Consider the following 24356-nt stretch of genomic DNA (forward strand, 5'->3'; position numbering starts at 1 on the left):
CAAAATTTGTTTATGCGTGAGCGTCTGTATACTTTCTTATGACTTCGATTGGTTTCTAGTCTGATGCTCCAGTAAGTGAATGCGTCGATATCTGAATTTTGCGTGCATGTGACTGTCTTCCTCACGATGTACTTAGCCCTGCACCAGGAATCGATGGAAGCGAAATGCAAAATACGGACGTTGAAGAATTTGAGGGGTCAGAATTAACTCAAGCTCTCCACAACGGCCTCCCTCACCAGCCATAACCAACTGTGCTCTTTCGCGACAGTAAACCAGTTCTTTATTCTTTGGGTAAAGCCCACAATGAGTGTGCAATTTTATGGTTTCCTGTGACAGTGAATAAAGTATACCTGTGTAACTTTCATTGAAACAAGTGATTATAACATTGCTTGTGTCAATGAAAGCTACTTGCGTGTATTTTTGTGCGATGCTTCCGCAACTTTACCAGCCGTAGCACATCTTGTATCGTCTTAATTTTAGCCAACTTACAGCGCCGCCAACTATACATTTTTCTTTATTTGCGATTGCGAAGTCTAGTCGAATCAGTTGTTTGCCAAAATGGCGTCCCGCAGTGGTGGTGATCTCTCGAAGTTGCGCGTTGTTGATTTAAAGGAGAAGCTATCAGAGCGCGGATTATCAACATCAGGTAACACTACAGATAACAGAATACAGCTATCCTCGATTTGGGATGCAGATATGTTAAATTGTGTGCGTTTAGAGACCGTGCTACAGGAGCGGTGTTGTGACGCACACGCCGGCCGGTTGTACCGCTTGGAGCCCGTAGCATTTGTGATCAACAATTTTGGCGTCCGTGACCTCACAAATTGTTAAAAAGACATAGCCCTTAGAGTAATTAAGAATTCATGAATTTCCTAATTGGTCGTTCGCGGGTAATGTTTCAGCGCGTGCACCTCCACTTTGAAGTTTTGTTTCGGTGCTGACTGGCTGTCTTTCGCTTTGATCGCAGGATTGAAGGCCGACCTTGTGAAACGGCTCCAGGCCGCGATAGACGAAGAAAATGTAAGTACAAACCATTGGTGATGTGCGAGTACAAGTGTAACGTTTGCGTGTTTTGGTGATCGACAGCTGGTTTATCTAAACCGCGAGTTGTAGATTTTTTGATTTACCATTTGCGATTAGCCAAACTTGTCAGTTTTGTGTGCTCACGTTAATATTTCTGCTCCTAGGAGGTGACTCCAGCGCAGGAAGAAAGCATGGACACTGAAGAAGACTCGCAGGTGAGTGTCGATTCTGCAGACAACCTGTTGTTGCTCTCGATTTTCTCTTGGTCTGCATCTACCCGACACCGAAATAGTGCCGTCACATAAACGTTCTCTCGTTTGAGACATTACTTGACACCGTACTTCTTCTTGTCAGGGTGCCCAGGAAGCCCCTGGCCTTGAGCAAGAAGATGCGTCAGTTGAAAAGCCCGAAGACAAGGTATGTTTTAACCTTTGCCGTCCTTTTCAACATCTTAGCAGATACCCCACTTTGATAGCCCCTCATCTTCGTGTCTACGCCTTCATTAGGGCCAGTATTGACGCACGCCTCAAATGTGATTGCGCTAGAACTCTTCGTAATAACAGCTCTCAGCTAGTCGTCATGTTGGGCGCATTAGCGAATGCGGCCGATCATTTGGTAAAGAGCTTTGTGAATTCGGCCCCAGTTCCCTAGCCTAAAGCTTTTGCCATGTAGAATACTTTATAACCTGTGCAATCATTTAAAGAGAAGTGCACGGCAATACAGGCTTGTATTCTTTTTTCCAGCAATTATGTTTCCTCATCCGTACAGCTATGTCAATAACAGTTTGGTGCTTCAAGACGTAAGTAGGCGGTTTGAATGTAGAGTGACTCGTTTACTTCTGTTTAACTCGTGTATGAGGTTATTATAAACTGGGCTGTTCAGAACTGAATTAAAGCTTGGAAATGCAAAATGACAAAGTAATGTGCATGAAAGTCTTTCACAGCTAGACAGCACTTGTCCTGTGTTGCCCATAGCTCTCGCCTGCAACATTACTTTTTGCTGTAATATTACACTATTATTCTGCTGCATTACAGGGTACAAAATTTGTGAAGCAACAAGCACACTGCAGACCAAATAGCTTTGTAATGTAACCTGGAAGGCCAGCACTCGGCTATCAAGACTGTGCCCGTCTCACGTTTTCATTGTTATTCATGGTGTGCTGCTGTTAGACTGTCAGAATAACCCTATAAACGTGTGTGCCATTAATTGAATAATACCCCTGTCACACGGGCATTCGAAAGTCTTTTCAGCAAAAAGACTTCTCCTTATTATTTTGCCTTGATGCTGGTTGATGACTGTTTCATGCGCCTTGGCGCCCACCATAATTGGTGCCTCACAAGCTACTATTGCTCTTAGCTCTTGCACGCCATTACCGTCGTGGTAATGGGATTGGCTGTAGCCTAAACTCCCAGACAGAAAGTCCCAAGTTTGGCATTGGTCAAGATATCCTCTTCTTGGAACTTAATCCTAAATTCTTAGCACCTAAATCATAGGTGCTAGGGTAATAGCAAAATTATCTCGGCACAAATATGGCTAGTACATAGCCCTATAGCACTTTCTGTAGTAAAATTTTGCTTCTACGCACACTGTCTGTAGTTGCCCAGCAGCCCATAGCATGCAACTGATGGTGCACAGCAAGACTGGAGCTGTCCAGTAGCATGTAACTGTGTCGACGTAAAACAAATACGCCCCCCCCCCCCCCCTCTCAAAAATAAACTTATGGTTTTTTTTTTTGTATCTTCTGCAGAATTGCATTGTTGGGAGCATACTACTCTTTCTTAATTTTGCGTATTTATTGTCTCGTCTGCACTGATGTGCTTTCTCCTGTTGTGTGGCCATCCTCAGGAGCTCTTGGAACACCAGAAGGAGGTATTGGGGAAGGAGCAGGTGCGACTGCTCGAGGAAGAGAAGGAGCTCCTTGGGAAGGCACAGCAGCAGCAGATCATGCTCGAAGCTGAGAAGCAGCAAAAGGTAAGCGGAAAGTCCGCCATGCCTTGCCAACAACCTGGTGTGCATATACCCTATTTATCTATTGCATCTCACAGGCGTTATGCAACAGTGTTACGCCACTATGATTACAGAAAATGTACTATTGTGGACAATTAACACACAAATACACTAGGGTTAACTTGAAGGCATTCTTTAATTTGCACTTTTGCTAATTTGGGTACTGTCGGTGTCATATTAGCTTGCACGGTTAGTGCACAGCGTACACCATCAAGGCCTCGTACTAGCCATGCAACGAGACTCCGTTCAGAATTTTCATTCTAAATGCCTGTCGCCATTCTTGGCAAGCAGATAGATGTGGTTGTAACGCATACTAAAACATTCAAGCAGAGCGAGATTGTACCCTTGAGTAATTACTTGCAAGAGTGTTATATGTAATTTCTTTTTTGTGTTTCATTCGTCTGTGATAGTACAGTACAAATCCCACGTGATTGCAGTTTCAATATCCTGTACAGAGGAAGGCTACATTCCAATGAAGGCAAAATCTCGGACTGATTGTGTACTGAGATTTTCAGTGCTCTTTCAATATGTAACCATCCACTACTGTGCTTCTCATAGTATACCTGTTGTAGAGCTCTAGGACTTTCATTGTGTAGTGACAATAAACTTCAAACAAGCACACATGTGAGGCACAGATGTGCTCAGGCTCCCGGCTGCTAGCCAAAGTGGAGGAGGAGAACCCAGTGGTTAGGCTTTAGCAGTGCACAAGAAAAAGATGAAAATTACTTTTTCATGAGTCTTCAAAAGAAAGTACCATGTGGACTCTTGCCACATGCATAGAAGGTAACAATAGAGGTCACAGAATGAAATAAAAGTTAGTTATTCCATGTACCAGGATGGGGTGGAGGCACTATGCATAAAAATTCAGAAATGTTTGTAAAACTTTCAGCAGCTGCTTATCATAGATCGATAACAGCACTCAGTATTGTTTTACTAATCAAATTAGGTTAGGTGTGGCACTACATAACAAGGAGCGAGGGTTATCTACTGCCTCTTCTGTAAAGAAAACTAGGGGTGTGTGAATAATAGTTTTTGAGTCCGAATTGAATTCAAATCGACTAGTGACAGAATCGAATCGGTTACAGAATACTTTTCAAATAGTCTTTCAATAAGAAAAAGTCGTTTTCGCTATTAATAGAAAACAATGTTCATGTTGTAGAACTCGCAAAGTTAGCAAGTCTCTGTCAAAACATTGCACATTATGACAAATGTCCAAATGGAGTGTTCTGAACAAATAAGCAGTCTTATTTTAATCAGTAATGCTTATCTAGCATTCTTTGGAAAGTGAGAAATATTTGTGATTTAGAAGGAAATGTCTCACTTTCTGAACAATGTGTAGTGTGCTCTACTATATAACTTTCGACGTTTTATGTCTGCTATAGTTGTCAGGATTCAATTTATTGCTCTTTTGCACCAATTTTATGTTTTATCCCACAACATGAGGATTTACACTATTCGATAACTGTTAGAAAGGTATTTGTATTTAAAATACTGACTATTTGATTCGAAAGACCAATCAGATAGGGCACTATTCAATTTGTTGTTCAAAATATTGAATATTTTCACACCCCTAAAGGCAACTGATAAGGCTGTTACAGGTCATGAGGCACAGGCAGGATCGGTGCCTAGTGCTGAAAAGACAACTGCACACTGTAAAAGTCTTTGCACCTCCATAGAAGTCGCAGCAACCTCTCGAATACAAAGGAACCTCATTGATACGATCTTCGCAGGAACCAGAAAATAAAACGTAACGTCCAAAAATCGTATCATCCAAAGCAAGCCCCAAAACGTAAGAAAACAGGCTTTCTTGGTGACAAACTCAGCTAGAAAAGCGTCCTGTGGCGTCGAGTGATGCTGCTCCACGTAACTCGCGTGTTATGCGGAGCATCATCACGACACCACACGAACCGCAGCCAACACACTTTTATTGAGCAACTTTAAAATAGCTCGTCATTTTTCGCTTAACATTCTTTTTTTTTTTTTTTTCAAAGACCGTAAAACTTTGCCATTGATGTTAACACCTGCCGCTCTCACCTCCTTAAACCAAGCCAGGAGGGTGTCTTCCATTTGTCCATGCTGTGAACTTCTTTATTTGCTTCACGCTGGTGCCGAACACTTGCACATTTCTGCGAATCTCTTCACACTTGCCGATGACGGTGGTCAGTGTTGAAACCGGCAAACCAAGTTCGCTTGTCAAATCCACACGCTTCTTCTTTGGGTTTTCTTCGAACTTGCAGATAATTTCGAGTTTTTCTTTCAAAGTCAGCGCCTTGCGTTTCCTTGTCATAGCTACGGAGGTCACAGCACCATGAGGCCAAGAATTCTTAAACAAAGGAACACCATAGAGCAGCGTGACACAACGAGCGATACGACTGGCCACATGACCGCATGAAGATCTCGCCTGAAAAGCCAACCAAAACAAGCGCGAGCGAAAGCTGACGCGAGCAGACGATACTATGAGTGCAAAAATAGCGGTCGAGCGGGTCCGCATGACACCAGTTTCCCGCGCCACAGTCGGTCTGCAGGCACGCACTCCCTTCCTTTAAAGATCGGGCGCACATCTCCAGATCGGCCGTGCCCGCGCGTACATAACTGAAGGGGGCAGCTCTCGTTGGTCTGCTTCGCTCGCGGCTCGTTTGCCGCCGGGGCGCTTAACAATTTAAATCGGTCTTGGACCGATTCCTGCTATGGCCGAAAAACCTGCTTCGCGGAAGCTTTTGTGGCGCGCGTTTTGCCACCACTGGCGCGCAGCGCACATTTTTCTGCTAGTGTCGCTGCCTCTTAACACATTGTTCGTGGGTCATTGGAATGTAATTTAATTTAGTACACTTGAATATAAAGCTATGAGTTTCAGAAATACCAGTTTACAGTTGTATCATCCAATTTCAGGTGAAAACGCGATCGTATCAACCGCATGAAGATACATTGCTCCTATGGGGCGCGTTGGCCAGGGGCGGTATTCTGTAAGCGTTCAATTAGTGGACTGTCCATTTCGGCTGTCGCTGATTGTCTGCTGCTTCACGTGCAGGAAGGAGACTGCCTGGCACCTTCCTGCACGTAAAGCAGCAGCCAATCAGCGACAGCCGAAATGGACAGTCCACTAATTGGACTCTTACAGAATACCGCCCCAGGAAACAAAAAATAAAAAAATGTATCATCCCGAAAAACGTATGATGCAGAATCGTATCAACAAGGTTCCAGATTTGTATCAGATTTTCTCATTGTAGCGTGAAATCGCAAAATGCATTGCTGGTGCTATAATTGTATGCAGCAGTTGAACAATTCCGCCAATTTACGCCGAACAATTTACGCCAGCATGATTCATGTACAGCAGCAAATGGCAACTAAGGCTGTCCCCACGCTTTTGTGATACTGCACTTTGTTCTTCTCGCTCAACTTGTGCAATGTGAATTGCTATGCTTCGTGATGCTTTCCGTCTGGAGCTGTTGTGAAATGTGGTACAAGTGTGTCCATCATTTTGCAGATCCTGGAGCAAACACGCATTCTCGAGGAGGAGAGGCAGCACAGGCTTCAGCAGCAGGTGAGGCAGCTGCTCTCCGCCAAAAATTTCCAAGTGGAGAAGTGTTGGGGACTTAGCTGTAAACAGACATACTGTTCTTTCCAGTTGTTGCTCTGAGCAACTTCACTCGCATTTGCTAGAATGTTCTTGGAAAGCCTCATTGTTAAGGGGGACACCTCAGTTTTTCATTACTGCTGCTTAGTGTTCCGATTCATCTACTTCTATATATTTTGTTTCACCAAGTCTGAGCAGTGCAGTGAAAGCTGTGGGTCGCGTCGGCCAACGAGAATAGAGAAACAGAAGGGCTCTTCTATTGTCCACGTCTGATTGCTCTCCGCATTTCGCCAACCTAATGGAAGCTTCTTAGAAGGAATAGCATGACACAGTGGTTGCTGCCTTCTCGGAAAGCGCACTTGGTCTAGTTGACACGTGTCCTAGCCTTAACTGTACTGCACAGCGATGTCGAGCCGAAGTATATTTTGTATAGTACCGTGGCATGTCCTCTGTGACTGTCTTGTACTACAGTAGACAAGTGTTATAATTCAAACTCCTAGGGATGACAGATTTTTTTTAGTTTTCTGAAGTCGATTATAGTGGGTTGAAGATGGAATTACAATTTGTTTGGGAGCATATGCGCACACAGAGTAATTTTATGCCACCAAAGCACTGTATAGCTGGCCACTCAAGGTTTCTACATTGGAACTGTCCCATGAATGCACATTCTGAATACCAGAGCCGCAAGTGCGCAGTGCAGTCATTGTAGTCTTCTTATGGTGCATTCATACTCAGTGCAGTCTTGTTTCATTGGATTTTTTGCAGAGAGCGTTCTCATTTTGTATTTGTATACGTGGTTGCTTCAAGAAACGCTGAAAGAAGTTGCAGCACCACTTCTTTTAAGTTAGCTTGCTGATGACGAGCTTCCTGCAGAACTTGGCCAGGGCTTGTTTTTACTGTACTACTGTGTTTTCTGTGGTCCACAATCTGCACCCTAGATGGCACCACAAACCCACCATCTTGGAGGTAAATTTGTTACTATGTAATGAGCCGTGGTGCGACTGCATTCATGTACGTTATAGTGGCATGGTTGTTTGTGAGCTGGCATCTTACTTGGCAACCATAAATGACCTTGCTTCTCCACCGTCAGCCCGTTACATACACTGAGGAGAGACAGTGTTCAAAAAACAGCCATGTGCTGTTTTTTAACCATGGCCGGCTTGGCTGAGATGTTTCTCCAATCAGCTGTAAAGTGTTAGACTGGATGAGTGGCATGTAGACCAGGTGAAAGAGTTGCAGCTGATTGGCACAGGACATCTGAAAAGGCTGTGTGCTGCGGCATGCAGCGGGAAATGTAGTTTCAGCAGACCGCTGCACATTCAAAAAGGATGAAGACAGAAGAACAGATAGGCATGAAGCAACGGCTTCTAATGAAGATTTTGTTTCGATGCAACGCACAAATCGTAATACCTTCCACACACTTAATGGGATGCCTACTTTTAAAAAGCCATCAATAAATGAGAAATTTATTGTTCACTGAACCGGCCACTAGCCAGCATAGGCTAGTGGCCTATATTGTAGAGAGTTTGTGTCTAGTTCTTGCCATTTATTAATAAAGAGATGTTGACGCTTGAAAAATGAACAAACTACCATGCTAGTACAGTAAAAGCCTTGTTAATGTGTACTGGCTTAAATCATGCTAAGGGCTAAGATGTAGTTGTGTTGAATCTTTGACCCAGTTTTAGAGCCTAATATATCAGCTGACTGCTTGATCTGTAGTGGCTCATTGTATGCCTACGGGTTAGTGCATGCTGTGATCACATCTGGTTGCACAGAAGCTGACTGCACCGCTTTGACACGCATTGTGAGTGTTTCTGCAGAAAGGAAAAAGAAATGTTTACTTTTTTTTTTTAAGTGCAGAGACCTGTCAACTAGTGATTTCAGCTTTTGCCTATACAGATAAGCACTGATAATGCACGTATGCGTGGTGGTGGCCTCAACAACGAGCATAGCCACCAAACCTGTATGACCTATCGGCCACAAGCTCTATCACAATAAGCACCTTCACCTATCTGTTCAGCAGCGTACCCATACTGCTATGCTGGGCCTGCTCCTGCACATAGCTCTAATAAGTAACGGAGCTTCTCCTGTGACAGTAAGTGGGGATAGCAAACTGGGCTAGTTGGTTCTGGTCGGTATGCATGATTCTGTCAACACAAGAACAAACTGACAGGGAAAGCATGCAAGCATAAGTGGTAGTAGCTCTGTTGAAGGTGCGCTAACAAATGTGCAAGGTGTGCCAATTTGTATGTACTTGTGTCGCATTGAAATAAATCCTTTGTTAGAAGTTGTTTTTTTTTTTTTTTTTTCCCCGTTCTATCCAGTACTCTCCATTCTGCCTTTGTCCTAAGGCTGAAATAAGGTTGAACTGAGGGAGAACTGAAGACACGGGACAAAAAGGAAGTGAGATAAGGACATTGCCGAACTATCAACCAAGAGGAGGGGTGTGCATGTGTTAGCACTGCCTCAGTGGAATAGCAAAGCAAAGAAAAAGCATATTTTCCTGGCAGGCGACTTCTGATCATGTATCAGCCTCCTTGCATGGTCAATATCAGGTGCAAATGTTGTGTATTTGCATTTTATCTTTATTGCCATAGCAATAATATGGACACCCCAGGCACATTTCCACCGTCACTGTGATGTTCCATATGAAATGCAAGTGCGATAACATCATGGCCGCACGCCGTATGCTGTATGTGCGAGTGAAAGCATGCGAGGATAAGCCGAAGATGGTGGCTCGATCTCGCGCACGCAAGGAAGGAAGGGGGGTAGGAAGTATGCCATCTCTCATTGCACGTCTGGCACGGGGGGACGGGGGGTTCTACTCCGACTGCGGCTGTGCGGGCCCTACCTTGAAAGTGATCTGCGTTAGGGACTGAGTCTAGGTGCGCCGATGGCTGATAGCTTTGTGTGCGCTGTGTTCTCGCTGCTTAGTTCGCACTGAAGTGAGAGGCAGCGCGAAGCCAGCGCGAAGCTCAATTCGCTTGGTGCTGCTGTCGCACTTCCACACGCCAGCGTTTTGACAGCAAGTGTCCGCGGTCATCAAGTTAGACGTGTTCATGTTTGCTTGCGCGCGTGACAACATGCTTGTTAATTTAGTTAGTAAGCGAATGTTTACAAGTTTATACGGCCGATAAAACTATCCTTACTTCGTATAGCTGTCTAATAATTTGCTATCGCATTCTATGCTTTGCCTTTTGGGCAAAACTGCAACTTTATTCGCACACGCACCACTATATGTGACACCGCATGCGCGAAAATAAAACTCGGTTGACAATTCGACGTCCTCCTCTTGTTTTCCTTTGGTCCTGTGTCTTCAGTTCAGCTGTCTTCAGTTCAGCTGCCTTAGCCATGAACCAACTAGCTCACTTGAATATCATTACAACATGCCTTTGTTCATTTTGAATTACGTACGTGTCTGCTGAAAGTAGCAGATTATATGAAGCCATCCAGTCACTGTATACATTTCTAAATGAGTGTATCTTTCATTGTTGAGGGCACTGCACTTACACTTCGTGCAGCTGTTCCCCGTGACCGAGCAGGTTGTGGCCCACCAAGTGGTGACCACACCAGCAGTGCTTGTGACTCCGGCTGGTAGCCCGCTTGCTGTGGCCACAGCCAAGGCTGCGGCGGCCTCTGCCCCCGCTGCACCCATGGTGCTGGCGACAGCCGCCACGGCCATGTCCCCCATGGCAGCAGCCATTCCCCAGCAGGCCACGGTGCTGGCACCGGTCAGTCCTCCCCCCACCACTTCATACCTGCTCACATTAGAGGGGCACTAAAGAGAAAAATAGGGGGATCCGTGGAACAATGGTAAAACAATACCACTCTTGCTGCACGTACCATTAGAGGAGGCCTGATAAGCCAGAATAGACGCGAAAACAAAATACCGGTGGCAGCGACGACATCCTTCAAGTTTCTGCACGAGTTTGCCAAGATGTCATGAATATTGATGCTGTCGAGAGCAGTTTATTTTTTATTGGTATAGATGGACTATATTGTATGTTAAGGAAGCCAGAAATGGAACTTGAGAATTTTAGAGAATATGTACTGCACCGTAACGACCTTACAGGAAAAAAAAAGACAGTAAACTTTAAAATTCGTGATCTCCCATTGACATAATGGCACTGTGATTACAGCACGAAATTTATAAAGGGGCAGTTTAGCCTCCAGTTTCTTTTCGTGTAATCGTCATCTTACCTCAAAATTTGAAAATAGAGTTTTTAAACAATACTTTGTTAGTCTAAACTGACGGAATGTTTCTTTTTAGTGTTCCTTTAACCGGTGGCAGGGTACTGTCAGAAAGTGGCGAGCAAACTGGGCTCGTTCCAAGTCGGCAGAAGAGTCTGCTGAAAAAAAAAAAAAAAACACTTTAGTCTAAGAGCAAGTTGTATTTAGTTTCTTTTTTCTTGCCTCTTATCACTTATCTTGAGCAGGAATTCTTGCTCATGTACAGTAGAACCTTGTCAATGCCTGTAGGTAACGTTAGTAAGATTCAAGAGTGGTAGCATGTATTAATCAAGCTGTATGCCTAAGTGTCATTTCTGGCAACAGCAAGGATTTGATGTGACGGCCGTCAAATTCCAAGCAAACCCTTTTTTTTACCCTCTGGCTTCTTCTTAGGGTTATGTTTTGTCTACTTATGTTGCAAGAGCTTGGCAAAGGCTCCTTGAAACTTTTATATAAAGCAGAGGTCTCAGACTTGCTGCAAGCTTCAGGCCACATAAAAGAGTATGTGGGTCATCGTTCACTGCAGTTGCATGTTCAGATTGCGAAGCTGCTTGTAGTTTTTTAGCAACTGGAGCTGGGCGACTCTGACTGCTCTAGAAGGCTGGCCAAGCGGCAGAGCCTCGAAGGCTACATTTAAGGCCCATGATCTTAAGGACGTTAGGGTGGCTGCTGCTAATGGAAGGACAACAATACTTGCTTGCAACTTTGTTGTACAAGTTATCTAGAACTGCACTTGAAGCTCTGTGTATTAACAAGGTTTTACTGTAGCCTGCATGCTGCATGTTGTGTTCATGTTGAGTCATTCGGTGTGATTTTTAAGTAACTAGTTTGAGATGGCGAACATTACATTTGTGATTGATCATTCATGTTTCACGTATGCAAGCAGTTCACATGGCTAATTAGAGCTTTGGTAGGATTCTTTATTGGTAGTTGCAGGTATATAAATTCAGCTTGTTGCTAATGTCGGCAAAAATTTTGTGCCACTACAACAATCGTGAGGCAAGGTACGACTTATGCGATTATGGCACTGGCTGTACTGACTGGTTGGGAGAAGCTGGTTTTGATTGCCAAGCTGGTGTTTCTATGGCTTTTCACATTGCACCACACTGGTATGATGAGTCGCCTATGCACTTGACACCCGGGTATCCTGTGAGCTGCTCAGTTTAATGATAACATAGGCATGTGTGCTGACACTTATACTGAAATTGCTACCGTAGGCGTTACTCATTGTTGCCATTTCATATGGTGAGGTATGGTATGATAAACTTTATTCAGGTCCCTAAGATCAACCCTTAGGATGACGCAGGCGGCTCCCACGTTGGGACAGTAATGTTTAACTTTACCACCGTGTCGTGGGCCATCTGCCATTTCATATAAGGAATTTTTTTTTTTTTTTGAGCATGTGCTTGTTGCTCCTATCACTGACGTCAGTTTTCTTGATTTCAAGTCAAGTGCATTGCGGTGATGGCTTTGTAGGAATTGCCTGGGTGCATGTCTCGCATGTTGTACCACTTTTTTTACTGAAAAGTTTCGGCACGTTGTCATTCCCCGTGTCATGCCCCTTTTGGCACAGGTGAGCCTGGTGGGTACAGCACCCGTTGCAGCAGGTCAGGGCACTACCATCCTGGCACCTGTTGTGGTGACCCCTGTTTCCGCTGTGGTGCCCCCGCCACCACCACCACCACCGCCGCCACCACCGCCGCCACTTCCCCCACACCCTGCCTCATCACCAGGTGGCGTGACCCCCATGGGAGTCATGCCACAACCCCCACAAGCACCACCTGGTCTGCCAGGTCCTGGTGCTGTGCCACCACCACCACCACCACCACACCTCCCACCACAGGGAGTGCGCCCTCCAGGGTTGCCCCCACCCGGCATACCGCCTCCTCCAAGGGGTGCCCCTCCCAGGGGTCCACCACCAGGAGTACCTCCACCGGGAGTACCCCCACCGGGATTGCCACCGCCAGGACTGCCCCCACCGGGAGTACCGCCACCGGGGGTACCGCCACCTGGAGTACTGCCACCAGCTCAACCTCCAACTGGCACTGGGGGACAGAGAACTGGTCCTGCACTGGTGAGTGTTTTGAAGTTGCCTTTGTGCCCAATGGTGGGCTTGGTATCAGGCACGGGCTTTGGAACTTTGGGAGCGGGGAGCCAGGGAGGGGGGGGGGGCATATCCCCAAAGGTTCCATTGCATGGGGGGTAGGACCTACCACACCTTTCCTGCCCCTCAGGACCTCTGCTTTCATCAAGCCATGTTTGGACTTTGGTAAGGCAAGGGCCCCTCCAACACTTTTCAAGCCACCTTTTTTTGGTTGTGGATTGCGTAGATTGACGGTTGGAGAGATAAATGCAACAAGAATTGCAGCGACAGGGATATGCAGTCCAAAGTTATTCAGCTGAGAAATTTCAAAATACAGTGGAATTTCGATGATACGATCACAGCTAATACGAAGTTCCGGATGATACGAATTTTTCTGAGGTCCCGGCCAAGCCCCATTACTTTGCAACGTGCTAGAGAACGATTGTTACGAATCGATTTTCGACCCGCGTCGGTTGATACGAATAAATGCCGCCCCACCGACGGCCGCGAAAGAGAACAGCGAGCAGTCATGCGCGTTTTCCCTTTCTCTTTTGGTGCGGAGGCGCGGACGCGGCGCCGGACAGCGCGGAAGCCGCGACTGGGCGCGAAGAGTTTGAAGCGGCGGCGCTTTTGTTGCTTTTGTGATTTTCCTTTTGTCTCTTCGCTTGCTGCGGCGTCCACTCTTCCCCACGCGCGGCCGCCGCAGCAAGTGAAGGCTCGTGCGGTCTATCGCTTTAACGGAAACTTTAACGGTAAGCACGGCGCATACAAAGGTCAGAGCCATGTGGAGATCGCTTTCAAGATACGGTGCGCGCGACAACACCGACAGCCGGCACAGGCGCGAAGTAGAAGAACGCATTTGTTGGCAGAGTAAAAGCCCCCCCCCCCCTCACTCCCTCCCTCCCGCGCTACCTTCCTGCTTTGCTCCTTTCGCGTGGGAGATTGCGTCGCCAGTTACCCTTGCGCTCATTTGCAAGATACGCATTTGGTGACGTAGCACAGCGTCGCCACGCCCCCCTCCCTCCCTTACCCCCACGGCCTCTCGTGCCACGGAAGTCACATTTTCTCTCTGCTGTGCGTTCGCTCTCCGTGAAGACGCGCATCACCCGCGCGCTTTTACTGGCACATACGGCTCGCAGCGACGATTTTATCGCCCTTGGACTCATGCTCCACGTCTCATGCTCCTCCTCCGCATCGCCCTCGTTGATCTCCTCTCCCATCGGTGGGCGCCCCTTGTTGAGAAGCGTGCTCGCTACCACCCTTGTCGGTGAGATTTTACCGCGGAAGCCACATTATAACCGGTATTTCGTCTCACGCGGCTGCACTGTAAGCGGTATGCGTATACATGGAGTTCTATGGGAGGGTAAACGGGAGTCGGAAAAGGCCGCATTGTAGCCAGTTCACTATAAACGGTTACGTTATAAGTGATCTATACTGTAAATGCTTTTTACGTGTATGTGCCTGAGTGAGTTCACCTCTGACTCTTTAATTTAGCTAGCTTTAATTGTGTTTCGATGATAAGAATTTCGGCTAATACGAATATTTTTCGTGACCCCGTGAGATTCGTATCATCGAGGTTCCATTGTACAAGAAAAGAAATGTGTGCCCTCAAATCAAATTTTGCGCAGTCTTCTGTCCCCATTTCTCTCACCCACTGACGTAACCACTCGCAGCCAATGGTAAGATGGGTTACGGCGCTTCATCGCCGCCACCCTTTCCCTCTCGAGCGCCCATTTGCAGCTGAGCTGCTCTTTCCCCTCCTTCTCAGCTCTGGCTGGCTTCTAGAACGCCCATGCTTTTCCAAGCTCATCCATTATTAAGTTCTTGTAAGCTCTCCCATCATCTCTCCACCTCTACCACACCGGCTTCACACACATGCATTTCTTTCCGCATGACATTTTGAAACATGATTTACCCGTGCCATGTTTAGGCAGTACAAAGCACAATAATTGCAGGACAAGCGCCGAAGTGTAAGTATACCCACTATGCAACCATAATCGCACAACTGTTCGACAAGTCCTTACAATGGTCGTAACATCCATTATTGCTGCATGGTGACGATGGTTCAAGTTCAGTGTTTTGTGCTGTGTTTATGTTGTTCTGTCCGGACTCATAGCCGGCAAATTGTATTTCGCAATATATGCTCTTAACCAATAGGCCTAGCTTCATTGTTTGATTGCCATGCGTGACATACGTGTGCTGCTCATCATATGTATGAAAGAATGCCACTTTTATGCCTTTGTATGTCTGTTTATTTCTTATTTGGAGCAAGAATGATGATACCCTGCATATCATTTTTGTTAATGTGCCAATGCCCTTACTTAGCCATTTTCAGTTACCTATAAGTGGCAGCTTGAATAGCGCTGCCTGGAGCAAGAACCTGCATGCAGATAAAACAGTTTGCATCCAGCTGCCCTTGCAATGAAGTGACCTTCTATGGCATGAAGGAGTCTCTTATTTACGATCCCATTCTCACCTTGTTGAACCCCATACGAAGGCTGAATTTATGAAGAGATCTGAAGGACTTAAGTTTAGAGCATAGCAGAGAATGAAATGGACAGGGTGCGGTTAAGTGAAGTTCAACCAAGTTGCTGAAAGTAGCACATAGATTTTTTTTCTCTGTCTGGAATTATAAACTTGACATAGAGATGAATCCTTCTACTGTGTCATGTATGTATAAAAAAGCAAAGGCTCTCTGGTGGGCCTCACTCAACTTTCAGGTATGGAAAAAAAATTTTGAAACTCTCAGCACTGTCATTTCAACTTTTCTTTTTCTTCTGTTTTGCATTTTAGCTGAATGTTTTATCCTGGGGAGCATTTATTGTAGCCACTCATCGAGTACTGACTTCTTGACTGGTTGACTTCTCTAGGTTGACTTCTTAACTTCACTTTTTGGATCTTAAGACAAAGGTTTACCTTGGGAGCTCCGGTCTAAATACATACATGTACATGGGAATGGAGAGATCATTATGTTTGGCATCCAGTGCACCTAATTTCATATGCATTCAAAAAAAAAAAAAAGTGAGAATCTAACAATTGTACGGAGCAGACCTTCTATTTAGGCTTTATTTTTGTATTCATGGTTGTTGTTTGTTGTTGCTGTTGTTGTTCTCACTGTTGTTGATGATGATGGCGATGATTCTGTTGTGCACTGCACATAATTCTGCCATGCAGCCTTTGAGACCCTCGGGGCATTGTTGAGAGTTCAGTCAGTCTTTCCATTGTACGAGAGTGATAAACAGTGGCTAGTTAAATATCCTGCTGCAACAATGCTATCCTCCACAGTGCTATCTTTAACATGACCTTTCTTCTATGCTTTCTACAGTGACCAAACTTCGTTAGTTGTGCCTTATGTCTGCATTTACGTCTGTATTTATGTCTGTCCCTACTATCCTGTGATTTCTAAAAAGGCCGGGGGGCAGTGATACCATTGTGCTAAGTTTTTGGCAAGCATTGATGGTAGTTGACCATAGCGCATACATGTACAGCATATAATCTCAGGTCGTGAATGGCGGCTTGCCAGTATCCTTCTTGAAAAGGAAAGTGTATTATTAGTGTATTTTTTAAGTGCTAGCCTATGGGTCTGACACTCAGGATTATGATGAGACAAAGATAACAAAGAAATAATAACAAAGAAAAAGCTGATGATTGTGCAGCAAGTGGCACAACAAAAAATTATAGGCATAACATTGAGAGATAGGAAGATGGTTGAATAGATTAGAAAGCAAATACATGTACCGTATTTACTCGAATTTAGGCCGACTCCGATTCTAAGCCGGCCCCCCGAAGTCCGAAACCAGAAAAAAAAAAAAAAAACTTACCTCGAATGTAGGCTGAACAAAAAGGTGAGGACAGGGTTCACAATATGAAAACAGCATTTATTGAATATGAACATGCCGAGCTCATTCTACGTCATTATCGCTGCTAGCCTTGTGGCTATCTTCCATAGCGCTGCCATTTTCAAACAGCGCTCTATATTCAGTACCATCCAGCGCATTAGAGATGCTGCACTTTTTGAAGGAGTGCACGATCTAAGTTCCTGGGTAAATGTCATCCTCCTTGCGGAACACGCAAAAAGCATCTCGCGTTGCCTCCTCCAACGACGGGACGTTTTTCTCATCGATGCCGAAGTCCCACACAGCTTGAACGTTTGATGATGCATCTGTGGCTAGCACAACTGTTCATTAGAAAGCGGTACTATAGTAGCATCGTCTGTTTGGTGCCATTACGATAATGCCACGTCGTGCGCCGATGCTACACCCTACCGATACATGCCGATACTACCGATACGACGCAGGTCAAAATGGTGATGTCGCTCGTGTACTTCAGTTGGCTACTGGCACGGCTAGTAGCGGCTGTGATCTGACTTTTCTAGATGGCACTAACTATGCACCATATTTATCAGTTTCAGTTAAAAACTGGTGCGTTTTTCAAAATCCTCGAATCTAAGCCGACCCTAAAGTTCCGTATATGATTATTTGAAGAAAAAAAAACTATTGGCCGAGATTCAAATAAATACGGTAGATGACATTCTAGTTTAGGGTAACAACAGGAAGGGAAGTTGAGTAGATCATGCAATGCAAACAGCAAATAACCGGTGGTCTATTAGGGGCAGAATGGGCGCCAAGAGAAGGGAAACATAATTGAGCGCAGCTATTATGTGGTGTGATGCAATTAGAAAGTTTTCAGGCATAGGATAGTGTTGGATAATAGAGGGAAAAGGTAATGACAATCACTGGGAGAGGCCTTCATGCTTCAGTAGACATAGGTTAGGCTGATGAATGAAAGTTGTAGAAAATTATCTAATGCACTCTACTACAATGTGACCTGGAAAAAAAATTCCACCACACACATTTTCATTTCTGACTCATCGGTACTTTTGTTGCACAGCCGCCACCACCACCACCTCCTGGCATGCTCTCGGGGGACAAGATGGACACAACAGCACCTGGCACAGAAGTGTCCAACGTGGAAATCCCTCAAGTAATCGAGGAGATCTTTGCCAACACATCTGAACGAGCTCAAGAACTGGCCTTGGCACCACCAGAGCCTCCTGCCGAGAAACCAGGTGCGCGCTCTGGCTGCTTGCCTCGTCAATCAGATCTGTTGACACAAAAGGACTTGGTGGCGTAGTTGGCCCCTGCTGGGGGACATAATTTCCACTATGTAATGGACGCACACAAGGAAGGGACAGAAAAACACAAGACGACAACACCGGTGGCATTGGTGTCTCTCTCTCTCTTTGTGTGCATCGTTTTAGTGGCATCATGAAAAACATTTAAAGAACCCACAAAAATGGGACAAGAAAATATACCATAATCACGGAATGAAATGTAGCAGGGAAACTTTGAAATTGAACACCACATACACAACAATTACCGTATTTACTCGAATCTAACACGCACTTTTGTTCCGATAAAACAGGTCCAAAAATTGCGTGCTCATTAGAATCGAGTACGACCCTAAATCTGCGTTACCATATGGCCGTCGGCATTTCAGAATGGCTGCCTAGCACATGCTTCGAGCCTAGCTACTCTCTAGCCTAGCTGCCGTAGCTTCCTCCATGTGCTGCAGTACACGTGCTTAGGCATTAGTCTTCCCGTTTTCTGCATCTGCTCTATCGCTATAAAGTGCCGAGTTCATCATGATGCCACATTTAGAAGGAAAGTGATCAGGTATGCGGAGACGGACGGAAATCGGGCTTCATCACCGGCGTTCAGAGAATCCGAAACTTGCATGCAGGATTGACACAAAAAGAAAGAGAGGATTTTCACCAGCAAAGCAACGCGGAAGGGTTTCAGTGCACCAAAACAGGACGTATATTGCGGCAATCCACTTCGGCGATACGATCGCCTTGGCCCTATCTTGAAAGCATAGATCTGCGACGTGGAGAGTGCCACGCGCTGTGTTTTCGCCGTGTCGCGTTGAAGCGAGAGGCATTCTAGCACGAAGGTAAATTTGCTTGCCGCACTTCGTCACTCCAGGGTTTTGACAGCGAGTTTCCGCCGTCAACGAGCGAGAAGTGTTCACGTTTGCTTGTGCGCGCGTGACACCGTGCTTGTTAATTTATTTAGTAAGCGAATGTTTGCAAGTTCATATGGCCGATAAAACTGCTATCGCAATCGATGCTTTGCCTTTCAGGCGAAACTGTGACTTCTTTTATTCATCACAACTTTAGTGCACCGGGAGTAAATCTTTGTTTTTTCAAATGAGAGAAAGTTGTATTTCTGTACGACAGTAGGAGGTGCGCGTTAGAATCGAGTAAATACGGTACTTGAGTGTGTGATGTTGAGTCGCTGCAAATCTGCTCCTTTAAGGCGATGTGGACTCTGATCTAAGTTTACGAGACAAAATTGCATTGATGTCACATGAACTGGACACAGTGGAAACGAAAGTACGGGTGTTTGTGTGCCCCCACATAAATTTCATTTCATTCCGTGATTAGTGTACATGGACTGAGCTGCATCCATGTCCTTTTTGTTGTCCCGTTTTGCAATCTTCTTTTTTTTTCCTTTTTTTCCTTGTGGTGGCTGCTCACTCACTAATTCATTTTTGTATCCAACTCTTAGTGGCAGTCATGTCCTTTTGTGGGCATCTTTTCTGGATGTGTATTTTGTGGGCCATGCCATAAGTGCAGTGCAGTGATACCACTTCAGCCAAAGGAGGACACTGTTCTTCACTCGACATAGTTGAAGAGTACTGTCGAATTAAGACATAATTGTGAATACTGAGGTTATTCCTGAGTGTTAAGGCGCTACCGCATGCACACGATTTTCGAGCGATGGCAATGAGCAACAGGTTTTGCCGTCGCAGAGGGCGATCTGTTGCTGTCACTGGTCGCGTCGCTGGTTTTTGGCCAGTCAGAAAATATTGCTGTCGCCCGGCGGAAGTCAGCGCTATGACACCCGCTGGGGGCAGCAATTGCACAACAGCATGGCAGCAATCAGTCTGCCCGCTTCGATCTGAATTCACTCATGCAACTTGCTCTCTGCCATGACAGACAAAAATTAAATAGTACAGTCAGTCATCGCTTGGTCTCATGGCAATGAGCAACAGGTTTTGCCGTCGCAGAGGGCGATCTGTTGCTGTCACTGGTCGCGTCGCTGGTTTTTGGCCAGTCAGAAAATATTGCTGTCGCCCGGAAGTCAGCGCTATGACACCCGCTGGGGGCAGCAATTGCACAACAGCATGGCAGCAATCAGTCTGCCCGCTTCGATCTGAATTCACTCTTGCAACTTGCTCTCTGCCATGACAGACAAAAATTAAATAGTACAGTCAGTCATCGCTTGGTCTCATCGCTAGCTGAGGACAAAGTATTGGCGCTCTCTTGTCGTTATTCTTGAGAGCGGTTGTTTGTTTTGACGCTGTTAGGCCTGAGACGCCACCGAGAGTGGCGAAAGTGTTTTAAGTTTTGCTCACCAGATGGTGCCACACCATTTTACGCTGGCGGCACGGGACGGATTTCCACCGGGGATGATAGGATACTTTAGCTAGATTTAGATAAAACGTTGACCTCTTGATATGCTTAAGATTTGTTTACACGTGCATGATAACATTTATTGGCACAACAATGTAAATCCGTCGCTACTCTTTTTCACGATGTCGCATTCATGTGGTTGCTCCTCCCCGCAGCACGACAGGGTGTGCCTGACACGTCGCTTAAACATCACGTGCATGCGGTTGGCCCTTTAATGTATGCACAGATGGCACATGGTTAGTATTGACTTTGGTTAAGTGCCAAGCCAGAAGGTTGGGCCCAGGTTTGTTTGTTGCATCACATCCTGCAATGCTTCTGTCAGGAGTGCATGTGAATGAATTACAGATCTGTCAGTCATTTTTTTCCTGTTCTGCTTCTCACAGAGGATGATATTGGGTATTGCATGATGAGCAGCAAAGTACTCTACTCATTGAATTGAAATTGCCATACAAAATTATTGTTTGCAGTTGAGGGGCTGCACTACGCCCCACGCGCTGCAAAACAGATAGGTGAAGATGCGTATCGAAATAGGGTTGGCGGTAATAGCTGTAAATGTGGCGTGCGACGACCCAGGAGGAGAATTGCTGGTACAGTCAAGTCCCGCTACAATGAAATTGACGGGACACGCGAAAAATTTCGTTGTGGCGAGTCAGTCAGCCTGGATTCCTTGCGCTTCACGGCATGAAAAGTCGTTACGCGAGTCTCACAGTCCGTTAAAAGAGTCATCGTAATGTCATTGTCGTGGGTTCTGATGACTTTTCTGATGAGGTGAAAAGGATCCATTACATTCAAAGCAGTCGCCGGAGTCGGTGTGTCTAGCGGATTGTCATTTTCCCCAGACGACGAGACGTTAGCATCTTGTTGACAACAGCGGCTGCGGCGCTGTTGCTCGGGTACTATCTTGAAAGCAATCTGCGACGAGCACAAAGTTAGCGCGCACGCGGGCCTCGTCTTCAAAGTGATCTCCGACGTGGGCAAAGTGCAACTAGTGCTGGTAGAGTCGTGTGCGCTGTGCTTTCAGACGTTTAGTTCGCGGTGAAGCGAGAGGCGGCACAGAGCTCAATTCGCTCGCTGCTATTGCAGCGCCTTCTTACTCCAGAGTGTTGTTACTTCAGCGTGTTGACACCGAGTTTCCGCGGTCATCGAGCGAGACGTGTTCATGTTTACCTGTGCGCACGTCACACTGTGCTCTGTAATTTAGTTAGCGAATGTTTACAAGTTTATACGGCCAATAAAACTACTATCCTTAGTTCGTATAGCTGTCTACTAATCTGCTATCGCAATCAATGCTTCACCTTTCGGGCAAAACTGTGAGATTTTTTTCCTTCCACTTTCTCCCTCGGCGATAATATGTGCCTTCTCTTCGAGAGAGAGAAATTTATGCTTCTTCGTTGGCGTAGCCATTTCGACCGGACACAGACCACAGAAAACAGCAGCGATTGCGGTGATCTCCTACAGTCTCGCGCTAGCGCGTGATGATCACACGTGGCTATGGATTGTAGTGGCTTAAATCGGTACTTTGAATTTTATTTCGTTCGCGAAAACCTCGTTAAGCGGGCATACGATCATCACAGCTTTGGAAGGGCCTTTTAATTTGACTAGTCAGCAGTTCCAATTTCAATTCAGTCCCAGTTTTGTTCTCGAAAAGTTCGTTGAAGCGGAAATACCAAATAAAACACTTTCGTTACGAAGGGACTTTTTTGTATTACGTTCTATGGGCTGCTGACGGGGAATCGGAAAATCTTCGTTGTGGCGGAAATTTCGTTGTAGCGGCATTCGTTGTAAGGGATTTGACTGTACCTGACTTGCAGATTTTGTTCCCTTTCTTGTTGGCAGAGAGTGTACATGAGCATTTGTACATAGATGGCTCCGAAAGAGTGACTGCTTCTTCTTTCAGCACCCAAGAAACCACAGCCACCCAGTAAGCCTAGACTTGTGGCCATGGATGAAGGGGATGATGAAGATGACGAAGAGCAAGAAGGGACCAAGGTGCCCTCAGAGGTTGGTTGCTTGCATAATGTCATTAACAGCTGTAACAGCTGGGCATTTCTCTCACTGTCTGGGTCAGGGTTGCAGACATACGGTTTCAAACAGCTTCAGACAGGTGTTACCAGGTGGCAGCATGGTGCTTAAACTTATGAATCACAATGTGCGTGAGAAAATTATGCGAATATCAGTTCAGTTCAATTCCGTTAGAACACAACAATGCACAATATAGCTGTGTTGTGGGACAGGGCCCGTACAGGCTCTGTCGCTTGGCTATTTATCTGCTGCTATTGAAATCGAGTATCATAGTAATACAGTCGACTTTCATTAATTCGACCCTGGCGTGACTGACTAAATTGATCTAATAATCCGGCGAGTCGAATTAAACATGATGCAGAAGTAGCATCAGAACATACAGCCGATTGATTCATTTGGCAATATTTGCCCGATTCTAACACGTGCCTGCATTCTATGTGTCTAAAGTAGAAAACTAGCCTTGAGATAACATTAAAGCTCCTAAGCAACGTAGAAATCTAACGTGGACCTGATTTTTTAGCAAGAAAAATCACCTAGGGTCTAGTATGTGTAGCACTGTGGTGGTCAGCTGTGCCACACGTTTTTTTTTTTTAGGTCAGCTTTGCCGCAATACAGTAGTCTTAGCGACAAAGCATACGAACTTTGCAAAGGTGGTTTTTCACTCAAATTTAGTGGGGGGAGGGGGGAAGGTGTGCAGAATCGGGCAAGTACTGTGATCAAACATTGAGAGCTACTGTTATTGCTTAAAAATCTCCCTCAGGCAGGCCAAAAATTTAATGCATTCACTGTCCCCGAAGCTCTACCGAGACACACAGTACCCGTAACAGAGTCGCTGTTGGATTCACCATAGGGGTCGGGTCAAGTTCTAATTATCCGGTGAAGGCCAATTTTAGGATGCACATAATGAAAGTTTGGGCCCATAGAAATGCATGGGCACTGGCCAGGACCTTTGGTTGGGATCAAATTAAACAAAAAATCAAATTAATGAAAGTCTACTGTACTGCAATAAAATTCTGATAGTAATTGTACTTTACATTAATGGGCATGTTTTGCGATGTCACAGTAATGTTTGCTCTGCCGGCTTCACCATTCTGTTTTCTACAGTGTCTAAAATATAATGCACCTGCTATGGTTTCATAGTGGTGACGGTGTTCTGCTGCTGAACACAAGGTTAGATGTTTGATTGCTGGTTAGGACGGGTACATTCCTTTGGGTGTGAATTGCAAAAATGGTCACACAAGGGGCTTTGGGTGTATGCCAAAGGATCCCAGCAAATGAATGTGTGTGTATGCCTGTTTTGTTCACTTGAGCTTGAAATCGTGGGGCGTTCATTCCACATGGAATGAAGTGACAGCTCTTCTTGAGTTCTTTTGGCCGCCACTGGGGCCTGAAGTAAAAGTGAAAAGTTGCAAGTGCATCTGGAGACATCAGACATCGTGGCTGAAGATATCAATATTCAAGCCACTGTCATGCTTGTAGAGGGGAGTGTGAATATCGATGACAAATCCCAGCTGTACCTTATTGCTGGGCTTCTAATGTTTTGCTCATTTGCCGACCTTTGTTGGTGTTTTACTTCATTTCATGCTTAGCAGGCAATGCTGGGGAGGCTACACAAGTAGTGCTGTCATAGAAGCGTCACTTCACACATTTCACTGTGCGGTTGTTTTTGATTTGCAACATTTTATAAGGAATAGCTTCTTCATGTATTGCAACTACAAGTTATGGACATAAAGTTGCATCAAATTATGTATTATTTGTGTACGTACAGGTGCTCTAGGCCCGTTCAATTCGCCTGCACCACGGTGAACCAGTTCACAACGCTGTACGAGAAGATCAGGAATTGTGCAGTTTGATTTCAGCAGTGCAGGCGCGACACACTTGAAACAAATTCCGAAGTGCAGACGTGGTACAGGTGTTATGTGTTGTTGGACTAATGTGTG

General features: G+C 45.5%; 1 protein-coding gene across 1 annotated transcript in view; it reads left to right on the forward strand.

The window, feature by feature from the left end:
* Nucleotides 1-536: 536 nt before the first annotated feature.
* Nucleotides 537-24356, forward strand: part of LOC119450480 (splicing factor 3B subunit 2-like) — a 45786-nt gene continuing 21966 nt past the window's right edge. The window contains 10 exon segments of the mRNA XM_037713938.2: nucleotides 537-646; nucleotides 968-1020; nucleotides 1188-1238; nucleotides 1378-1440; nucleotides 2869-2994; nucleotides 6515-6571; nucleotides 10126-10335; nucleotides 12408-12908; nucleotides 17808-17985; nucleotides 22292-22395. Coding sequence (XP_037569866.1) covers nucleotides 559-646; nucleotides 968-1020; nucleotides 1188-1238; nucleotides 1378-1440; nucleotides 2869-2994; nucleotides 6515-6571; nucleotides 10126-10335; nucleotides 12408-12908; nucleotides 17808-17985; nucleotides 22292-22395 — 1431 coding nt within the window. The 5' untranslated portion in view covers nucleotides 537-558.

This window comes from Dermacentor silvarum, chromosome 4 (genome assembly GCF_013339745.2).
Source record: "Dermacentor silvarum isolate Dsil-2018 chromosome 4, BIME_Dsil_1.4, whole genome shotgun sequence".
In the NCBI taxonomy this organism is placed as follows: Eukaryota; Metazoa; Arthropoda; class Arachnida; order Ixodida; family Ixodidae; genus Dermacentor; species Dermacentor silvarum.